The sequence below is a fragment of the Pinus tabuliformis genome, chromosome X (assembly GCF_031772625.1).
Source record: "Pinus tabuliformis cultivar Carrire ecotype Pingquan chromosome X, CPIR1, whole genome shotgun sequence".
Classification (NCBI taxonomy): domain Eukaryota; kingdom Viridiplantae; phylum Streptophyta; class Pinopsida; order Pinales; family Pinaceae; genus Pinus; species Pinus tabuliformis.
Window position 1 is genome coordinate 1,352,414,119 of NC_142308.1, and position 11,122 is coordinate 1,352,425,240.

Sequence of the window (11,122 nt, forward strand, 5' to 3'; positions counted from 1 at the left end):
TAATTATAAAAATTAATAAATTTACTCTAATATTTTAAAAAAATGATTACCATCCAAGAATGAGTAATCTTATATAAAAACTTAAAATTAAAATCCTTATAACTTTACCAAAATATTTTATGCAGTTGTTATTATATAAATTATATAAAAATGAAAAAGATTTAAAGACAACTTAAATCTTAAAAATTCAACTTAGTAAAAACATATCTAAAAAGAGTTGTATTTAAGTGTGAGTTTTTGGAGTTTCTAGCAAATTTCTCACTAGATCTAGTGAAAATAATTGTGGTAGAATCTTGATTTGTGTTATATAGATTCAATGCCCTTAAAAACCGGGATTCAAAGCCCTTAAAAAAACCCTTGGACACTTGATAGCACATCGTTCACTAGCCAAACTAGTGATTTCAATGAATCCCTCACAAATTCTAGATAGATTAGACCAGAAAATAAACTGTAAAACTTTTCAAAACATGGTACTTTAAGAAAACTCACCCAAAAAACATTTTATTTTCAAGAAAAAAGTTTCTATGAATAAATCATGTGCGATGCCCAATTTAAATGCTCCAAGGATTTTTTAAAATGCTAAATCCATATATACATTCAATAACCCATTTAAAATAATAAAAAATAAAATTTGAAAAAAAAAATATGTACAAATTCCAACGAAATCTCCACAAACTTATTTTTTGTTTGATATTTTCATCTCCTATATATTTACCCCTGCTTATTTTTTGTTTGATATTTTCATCTCCTATATATTTACCCCTGCCTCATTACATTAAAGTTGTGTACAGATGGAGTAAATTGGAAGACGGATTGGGCAATTTTTTTTCTTACAAAAATAATAATAATGATAATAGTGTTTGAATCTGGTTTGTTTACCAAATAATAATAATGATAATAGTGTTTGAATCTGGTTGTTTACCAAATAATAATAATGATAATAGTGTTTGAATATGGTTTATTTAATAGTAAAAATAGATTAATAATAATGATAATAGTGTTTGAATTTGATTTATTTAATGGTAAAAATAGATTAATCACCATCAGAAAGTAGAAAAGCATCCAAAATCTTGAAACTAAGAATAGCAAAATATTTTACCAAAATGTGAGAAAAAAATATTATTTCATTTTTAAACTACGCGCATTACATCCCACTGCATAAGGTCAACCCAGTGCTCGGGAAGGAAAACATGGAACAAATCAAACCTCGAGAATCGGCCGTCCAGCGAGACACTGACTTGGAATGGTTAATTGAAAATATCCAGAGGCGCGAAGTCGGCTATATATATCGGGATGAAAGAGCGTCAATAATATGTGCTTGTGCCCACTTACAACCCTTTTCCGTCCCTGGGTTCGCCTTCGCTGCTTTTCATTTCTTGTTCTTTCTTTTTATATTCTATCGCCATGGATTCACGGCCTGCAACTGTTTTAGTTATCATAGTTTTTGCGATAATGGCTTCAGCTACGGCGAAGGACGTGAATCCCCAGCACAGCGATACGAGCATCGCTGAATTTATCAAATCGTCGTGCCAGGCCACTCGGTATCCGCAGCTCTGTGTTTCGTCGCTTTCTCCATACACCGGATCTCTGAAGCCCACGCTTTGCGATCTGGTCAAGGCGGCCATGAACGTGAGCCTCGTTAATGCCCGAACGGTATCCGTTTGGGCAGCAGGCCTGAAAGGCACAAGCGCTGAGATGAGTGAAAGAGAAAGAGCGGCGCTGAACGATTGTATTCAGAATTTCGATGACACCGTTGACGAGATTCAGAAATCTCTGAAGGAGTTGGAGCAGCTGCAGCGCAGCAACTTCAACCCTCAAATGAACGACATGCAGACGTTTATGAGTGCCGCCCTCACCGACCAAGACTCCTGCCTCAACGGATTCGAGGATGTGAAGGCGGCGGAGGGGAAGATTAGTGCGATGGTGAAGGTCCGCGTGCAGAATGAGTCAGAACTGATCAGTAACGCTCTAGCTCTCCTTAACGCGCTCGCTCTTAACGCATTCTCTAACACCGGAGTTGCTGATGGTATCCATGCGTGAATGCCAAAACGGCGCACTCAGTACTCTTCTAAATAAAATAATATATGTACCCAATAATATATTTATAGTTTTGCTACAACTGCTGACTCTTCATTACACCGTTTACTATTTTCCGTTTCCTTCAATGGCTGATTGGGTTTGGAGCATAGCTACCAAGTTCGGCCGTACTGGCCAGAAAAATTCGAAAATACGGTAGTACGATTCGATTCGGTGGTAAATTTGGAAATTGAAATTCGGTTTTTTTTTTTAAATAAATTTTTTATATTAATTTGTTTTTATAATAAATCTTAAATGGTAGGTTAAACTTATTAATTTATTGGATGGAATTTGGTAAATAGAAAATTTTATATTAAGGTATGTTAGGAATATTACAATTATAATGAAATTTAGTGAAATAGTATGTTAAGAATATTACAATTATGATAAACCGTAAATGGTATATTAAAAATATTATAATTATAATGGAATTTAGTAAAATGGTATGTTACTAATATTATAATTATTATGATGGAATTTAATTTAAAAAATTTATTAATATAAAATTTAATATTTAAAAATAGAAATTTCTATTTTATTTAATTAAATAAAAAATTATTAATATAAAATTTAAAAATAGAAATTTCTATTTTATTTAAACATAAATTTTTATATTAAAAAAAATTACATGTATTATTTAATTTGGTAAAGATTTTTGATATATATATATATATATATAATAGAAATTTCTATATTTAAAAATATAGTAAATAGTAAATTGCATATTAAAAAGTTACAGTTGTAATAAAAAATAAATTATATATTAAAATATAGTAAAAAATAGTTAGTTTATAGGTGTTAAAAATAATAAATTCCTATAACAAAGAAAAATAAATTATTATTTATAAATATTTATAAAATATATAGTCTCTAATTTTTTCTATTTGAATTTTATACTTCCCCTATTCCCCCTAGTAACAAAATGGAAACGATGAATTAAAGTTGGGGTGTGTTTCTCCTTTAGTATCTGTTGGGGTGTGTTTCTCCTTTCCCGTCTATTTTGAATTGTGTAGAATGCATATGTGGACTAACAAAATCTACACTGTAAACAACTCTTTGAAAGTGTGTTTTACTGGAAACGCTAAATCTACAAGGAGAGAATTATGTTGTTTTAGTTATTAATTAATAATGTTGTTATTTTTTTATTTTTAAGGGTTATATTAAAATTTAGAATTTGAGAATATGATTTTTTTTTTTTAAATATATATTAGAATATAAATTTTTGTTTTTTTAGTTTAAAAATAATTTAACTTTGAAAGATCTCTACTTCCGAATTTTTCCTATATTATATTTTAGGTAATCAAATTTTTTCCATATCGACTCGAATTCAAATTCGAATTTGATAACTATGGTTTGGAGTGCAATTATGGTGTTATTTCATATTTGAAGAAAAGTATTTTATGCGTATTCGTAAGCTTTTGTTTCATACAGGCATGATAACAGCGATTTCATTTTTAAAAAGTGATACCATTTTTAGTTTGAACTAATTTATTTCAGTTGACATAAAGTTTAGGTTTAAAACATATAGGAAAGGGGTTGAAGATTTCAGTTCTACTATATCAAATAGCATTTAACTAAATCAATGTATTTTTTTAATAACCTTTTTTATGGTTTTTTTTTTTAAATAAGTAAAATTGGTATAATTTACGGTTTGAGCAGTCACAGGGATCTCTAGGCTTTCAAAATCATTTGGTGCATCAATTTTGTTCAAAGAATTTCGAACTGGCGACAGGGTACTTATTTCGAACTGCTGACAGGGTACTTTAAGCTTTCAAAAGAATTTGGAACTGTGTCACTATTTAATTTATTCTAAATTCCTTGATCTAAAATGTAAATGTTAAATGTTAGTTTACAATTTAAATGTATAATATTATTTTGTAATTTAATGATTTTAACATATCAATATTAATATGATAATGGTTTGCACCTTAAATTCAAATGTTATGGAAAACATTCCTTATGAGATTGGCTAGGCACACCCATGAAAGGTATAACCAATGCCTACTTACCATTGATTTGTATTGGAAAATATCTGTATTAAAAGATAAAAATGTTAGTGCAGAAAGTTATTATAGACAAATGAAGCAAAAGAAGAAATATACTTGTGCCCGAGAAAATAGTGTTGAACCAAAAGGAGATGGTGTCTCCTATCAAGTCTATAGAAATGAGGGACTTAGTAGTTGTAACAAGGAATGTCTCTTAGTCTTTTATTTAGGTAGGCATAGTTAGTACAGATTTAAAATATTGTTCATCACAGCTTTCTCTAGAGAAGGCAATTGTGTAGGTTTAATTGATTTTCTATTTTATATTGCAACAAACTCTATTAGATTGTACATTTTGATAATCATTCTTTATTGTTGAGTGCTCTAGTGTTTTGCGATGACAAAATATTGACCAATAAAATTTGATTCAAAATAAAACAATATTATGTTAGGAATTTTTTATTATAATTTAACTTATATTAATAGGTTATAAGTTATTTTTCAACATTAATGAGATTTTTCATCACTTAATATTAATTTTTTTTCAAATATATATATCATATTTATATTTTATTAAATATAAAAAAAATTATAATTTGAAAGGAAAAAATCCAATATTTGAAGGAAAATTAATAAGAATCATAAAATGAAAAATTAGATTAACATCATTTTAGAAAATCCTAAGAATATGCAATATTTGAAATGCATTGTATTCTTATTGTAAGAAATATCAAATTCTCTTTTTTTATGTAGAAATCTAAATCATTTATTAATCTTTGTCTCGCCAAATTGACTCTTGATTATTTTGTCAAGTTTTATGGATTGGCCAACTCCTCTACATAAGTTGGGTTAGTGCTTTGACATTGACAACAAGACATGTATTTCTATTGTGTTCATCTCTTATTTCATTTTAAAGTGGTTAATTTTGTAAGTGGTCATTCCGTGGGTGAGTGCTCTAACCAACTCCTCTACATAAGTCAAGGAGGGGGTGCGGGGGGAGTATGTTTCCTAGGTTAGTGCTTTGACATTGACAACAAGACATGTATTTTTATTGCATTTATCTCTTATTTCATTTTAAAGTGGTTAATTTTTTAAGTGGTCATTCTGTGGGTGAGTGCTCTGACCAACTCCTTTACATAAGTTAAGTGGGGGAGGGGGAGGGAGGGGAAGCGGGAGGGGGAGGAGTATGTTTCCTAGGTTAGAGCTTTGACGTTGACAACAAGACATGTATTTCTATTGTGTTCATCTCGTCTTTCATTTTAAACCATTTTTTGTAACTTCTACAGATATAGTTCTGTGAGAGAACAATTACATAGAGTTGTGAGTCTGTGCAGAATGAAGGATGTGCAAAAGGGGGGTATGTGCGAGAGAACGAGGGTACAAACGGAACTTTATTCTATAGGCACAAAATTATTTCAAATTTAAACATAAAATTAGTGTCTAATATTAAATGAAGTCTCTTTTTAATGTGTGTGAGAAAGGAGTGTTGATCGGACAATGGGTCTGCAAAGCAAGGAGAAAAATATTTAATTCATAATGCTTTGCATCTCCATATATATTTCCCTTTAAGGGTGAATCAACATGGGTTCATTTAGCTTGATACCAGATGTGCGGTTTTCAAAACTTTTTTCAATGAGTTTGATCGTTTAAAATTTAAAAACATTGAATCTTGATATTCAAGGACTTTGAATACTATGTGCGTTTGTGACTTTATATATTAGAATTAAATACTTATTGCTATGCAATATTAATTCAAGTATCTTTCATGTGTGTGAATAACAAGTATTCCAGAACATTTTGATTCTCCTTCCACACGCCTCCCTCCCACATGATAGTACATATTAATTAATTAATGAGAATTAAGGTGGAAAGGGAACTTTATTCAGTAGGCATGGAATTATTTTAATTTTAATGAAGTCTCTTTTTCATGCATATGAGAATAGAGTGTAGTGTAAGAGAATGGATAAATTTGTCCTTAAGATTGGGTTGAAGTGGGATCATTTTACTTTATATCAGGATGATTTGATGATTCAATGTGCAATTTCCAAAACTATGTTCAATGCCTTAGAAAATTTAAAAACTAAAAACAACTAATGTTGGTATTCAAGGTTCATGAATACTATGGGCATTTGTGATTTTGTGTTTTTGACTTAAATACTTATTATACAATATTAAACAAAGTGTCTTTTTAATGCATATGAAGACGAATTGTTGTGGGGGACAACAGGTGTATGGAGCAAGGAACATAAAACTTCTTCCATGATGTTTTGGTTCTGTGCCAAGTCTCCCCATCTATAAACTTCTTATGCATACCTCCCTCCTACATGATAGTACATATTAATACATTAATATCAGTTTTGGTTTATTAAATTTTGGGGCATGGAAAGTTTGGTTTATGTGTATACGAAGAGTGAAATAAGGTGGGTAGTTAATTGTCCACGTTACTTTGTTTGAAGGCTTTGATAATTTCAAAACAATATCAAAGTAGAAAGCAAGCCTTCATATTCACTGCTTTCAAATAATATATGAATTTGTGATATTATATTTATGAATTAAATACTTTTGAAAATTAAGAAGAGTGTCTTTTTAATGTTTTTGAGGAAAAAGTGTTGTGTGGGAGAACAGGTGTGCAGAGAAAGGAACAAAAACATTTTTACCGCAATGTTCCATACATTTTTATGCATTCCATAGATCTTCTTCCTGCACAACAATACATAATAATGAATTAATTAGCATTTTTTAATTTTAGTTAGTGTTTAAATTAAAGCTAGTATTAATATTGAATTTCATAGTAAGAGGATGATGTTACAGTTTAAGACGAGAGAAGTTGAAATATTAGCTTTCTTAACAAACTTGTAAACATTTTATATGATGCATTTGGCATTGAAATTCCAAGTGGTATCATGTATATGTGAAATATATTATGGGAAGGATGCAAGATTAATCTCTAATACAAATATTTAGTAGTTATTTCATTTTGTACATTTTTATGACTTACGATACATATATGTATATGATGTTTCTTTGTAACATGTTTCACATGCAAAATAGTAACACGTGGTGATTATATATGGGAATGAGAAATTGATAGTTAAACGACATTGAGAACATTGCTAACTGAGAAAGCATTTTTAAGTACAAAGCAAAAATGACTTGCAAAGTAAGGAGAGCCCTCTATAAACAATTAATCAACTTGTTTGACCAAAACATCAAATTAACTTGGTGAATAGCTGACTAAACTAGATTAGTTTGACCAAGAAGGTAACACTTCAAATGATGGATGTGAAAAGATTTCAAAGGAATTATGAAATTCTTTAAAAGTGTCGAGGTTGCAAAGAATAGGAATTATAAAGGATTTCATTGCAAAACCAAAGGACCAAGGAAATCTTTCTCTCTCTTCCAATGGGAAACATGGCAACAGGTGATTGGCCTTGAGAAGTTGACAAGGAAGAATGAAGGAGATGCCATATGGAAATGATGACATCATCTCAAAGTTTGTATATCAGATGTGGAAGACCTTGTAACTCCTGTTTAAATGAATATTTGAGAAATGTTATGATAATAGAGGGCTTCTGAGATAAATTGGTGTTTAGTCGTGGAGAACCAAACAACTAGGGGTGTAGAGCAGGGCCTATCACCTAAGCGTTATGGAGTATTTCAGAAGAAGGAGACATAGTAACTCTGCTCTAATTCATTTTTGAAAAGGTTATGATACAAGGAACTTGCGATGCTGAATGGCACTTGGTCGTGGGGACCCAAAAGAGCCAAGGGCGTAGAGTAGGCTTAACACCTAAGTGCAATGAAGAATTATGGGGATTGGACTTTTTGTAACTCCTTTGTAATTACTTTTTGTGAAAGACCCAATGCCTCGTATTTATGATATTATTTGGCACTTAGTCGTGGAGATCCAAGAAAACCAAGGGCATAGACAAGTGCTTAGCACCTAAGTGGTCTGTGATGAACCATTGCAGGATTAGCCTCGCAAAATGTGATGACCTCCCATGGCGGAAGAAAAAAAGATGAGGGGGTAGGAGTGCCTTTCAAAATGTTGCTCGTAGAAGCCCTCGAGTGACAAAGTGATGTGATGATGGATAACTTTACCCAGATCCTTCGATGCCTACCCACACATGATGCATCTTCACCCAACAACCACTCGGGAGGTGCCACCCCTTTTAAGGTACAAGTTAACTTCGATACTCCCATATTCAAAGGCCTGATAAATGTAGACGTTGAAGATAAATGGTTAAATCTATTGGAAGGATATATTTTAGTTCATGACTTTTCCAATCAGGAAATGATTACGTTTGCACTTCTCAAATAAGCCCCACATGTCAAGGATTGGTGGGAAACCTAATGTGAGAAAAAGGATGAGAGTGAACCATCGTTGTTTTCAGCTGCACCCACTTGGAATTCTTTCTGATATGCCATCAAGGAAAAATAATACCATGTCAGGAGCTATGAAGATAAATACATAAATTGGACCACGTTACAGCAGGGAAGGGACCAAGATTTGTTGGAGTTCACAAGTTCTTTCCATACCCTTCACGTGACGTTGGGTATCAAGGATACTGAGGAGAATCTGGTGCTTAAGTACTGAAGTTGTCTACACAAGTACATCCAGGATAAGATGGAGTTCCTAGATATTTCCTCGCTTGACATAGCGTATTGGTATGCTGTAAAGATTGAGAAAAAGTTTAAATAGAAGAAGCAAGACTTTGGATCTGTGAATCCAAAACAAGGAAAATGCACCCCCAAACCATAGAACAAGGGACCAAGGCAAGGCATGGCTACTGAGGACAACCTGCCAAAGCCTCAAGCAAAGAGCAACACCACGAAGACGAAGAAGGACACATGAAAATTGTGTGAGTTCCATAAGAGCTCCAATCACAAACATGTGATTATCGGGCCAAGCGGTCACTGGTGGCCGAGCTGAAGGCTTCCGAATTAGACACATGTTCTGACTCTAAATTATAACTAGATAAGGGGACTGACAAAGGGAAGAAAATCATTGATGCGGAGTCGAGTGCCACTGTGGCCACCACAAAGATTCAGAAAATTGACCTTGAAGATCCAGAGGAGGGGGAATGCCTCTTCCACTCACAGATGTGGGTGAAGGGTTCTCTGCTTCAGTTCATTGTCCACAACAGGAGCCAAAAGAACCTCATTTCAGCAGAAGTCATGAAGCGGTTCGCCCTAAAGACCACAACACATCCACATCCATACACCATCGGGTGGCTTCACCAAGGAGGAGACCTTCGCGTCAGCTAGTAGTGTCGCCTTCCTTATAGCATGAAGCACTTCACGAATGAGGTATTATGTGACGTTTCTCCTCTTGAAGTTTCTGATGTATTGTTAGGATAACCATACTTGTGGAAGCGACATGTTGTATATGAGTGTAGACCTTTCTATGTGATTATTACTTTGGCTAACAATTTGTACAAGATACTAGAGGTAGCCCCGCCTACCTCCATCTCTTTGATCACAGCAAATAAATGCAGTAAGATCATTTCCTAGACCAGGAAATTCTTTTTCCTTATGATTCTCCCCCAAGGCAAGAAGAAGGTTGTGGCCACGGCTTCTTGGCAGGGCTCCTCTAAATAGAAGCAACATATGGAAAAGGTCATGGAGGAGTACACGGACATTTTTGTCTCACCCACTAGGATAGCTCTCCACTGTCTGGTCAAGAACTTCATCGATCTGACCTCGGGCATGCTGCTGCCCAATGGATCGATCTATCGATGCTCTGTTCTGGAGAACAATGAGATCAAGATGCAAATTCAGCAACTAGTGCAGAAAGGGCACATCAGGCCAAGATCATCACCCTGTGGGAGCCCAATTGTATTGGTACAGAAGAAGGATGGGACCTGTAGGCTCTATATTAACTATCATGTGCAGAACAAGATCACTGTCTGGAATAGGTAACCAATCCCGCAGATTGATAACCTTCTGGACCAGCTCAAGGGGGGCAAATATTTCAGCAAGATTGACTTGAAGGAAAGTTATCACCAGGTGCCTATCAAACCCTCCGATTTGTGGAAAATTACCTTCAAATCCAAGGAGGGCCTTTTTGAATGGTTGGTCATACCATTCGTATTGATGAACACCCCTGCAACCTTCATGAGACTAATGGACGACATCTTTCAGCCCTTCACCAATGCATTCATGGTGTTGTATTTAGATGACATCTTGATCTTCAACTAGAGTTGGGAAGAGCACCTCCACCATATTCGGCAGGTCCTTCAAACCCTTCGACAACACAAGTTGTGTGCTAACATGGAGAAATGTACCTTTGGCTTGACCTAGGTTCAATATCTATGGTACATCATTGATGAGCAGGATGTACATGTGGACCCATCAAAGATACAAGTCATTCGAGATTGGCCATGCCCAATTACTCTAAAAAAACTCCGCAACTTCTTAGGTCTTGCCAATTTCTACTGCAGGTTCTTCTTCAAGTTCTCTCATATCATTTGGTCTTTAAGTCAAGTCACAAAGGGAGGAGAGAAAGAAAATTTATTTTTGTTTGAAACCCAGCAATGACTGTTCTCCGAGTTGAAGAATTGCCTTTGTTCTGCACTAGTGCTCACATTACCAAACCTGCAACAACCATTTGAGATTGAAACAAATGCCTCCGGCTATGCTATGGGTTCAGTTCTTACTCAACATGGGCATCTAGTGTTTTACCATAACGAGACACTTTTAGACATAGTCTGAAAGTACCCACATAAGACAAAGAAATGTAGTCAATTGTGGTGCCCTCTATGGTTCATACGGACACAAGAGAAGCTACAGAACGATCGCCATCAGAAACGGTCCATCTATCTGCAACAATACCATTTGAACATTAAGTATAAGAAGGGAAACACCAATAATGTCGTTGATTACCTCTGCCGACCACTAGTCATGGCGTTAATCATTGTGCTTGACTCCTTTGGGCACGAGACATTGGGGTGGCTGCATATTTACAAGAGCAATCCAAAATTTGACAGCATATACCATACACTCTTGGAAGGGAATAAAGTTCCAAATTTTCACCTTTAGGATGCACTATTATGCCACATGGG

At 34.1% G+C, this 11,122-nt stretch overlaps 1 protein-coding gene across 1 annotated transcript; it reads left to right on the plus strand.

Moving 5' to 3' along the window:
* The first annotated feature begins 1,404 nt into the window (after positions 1-1,404).
* On the plus strand, positions 1,405-2,040 carry LOC149145087 (pectinesterase inhibitor 9-like). Its single transcript, XM_089449089.1, has one exon. It carries the CDS (start codon positions 1,405-1,407, stop codon positions 2,038-2,040), a length of 636 nt encoding a protein of 211 aa, XP_089305215.1.
* Positions 2,041-11,122: the final 9,082 nt, after the last annotated feature.

What these genes read in the sequence shown, in the direction of transcription:
- LOC149145087 (XM_089449089.1), top strand. Translation starts at nt 1,405, where the DNA reads ATGGATTCACGGCCTGCAACTGTTTTAGTTATCATAGTTTTTGCGATA.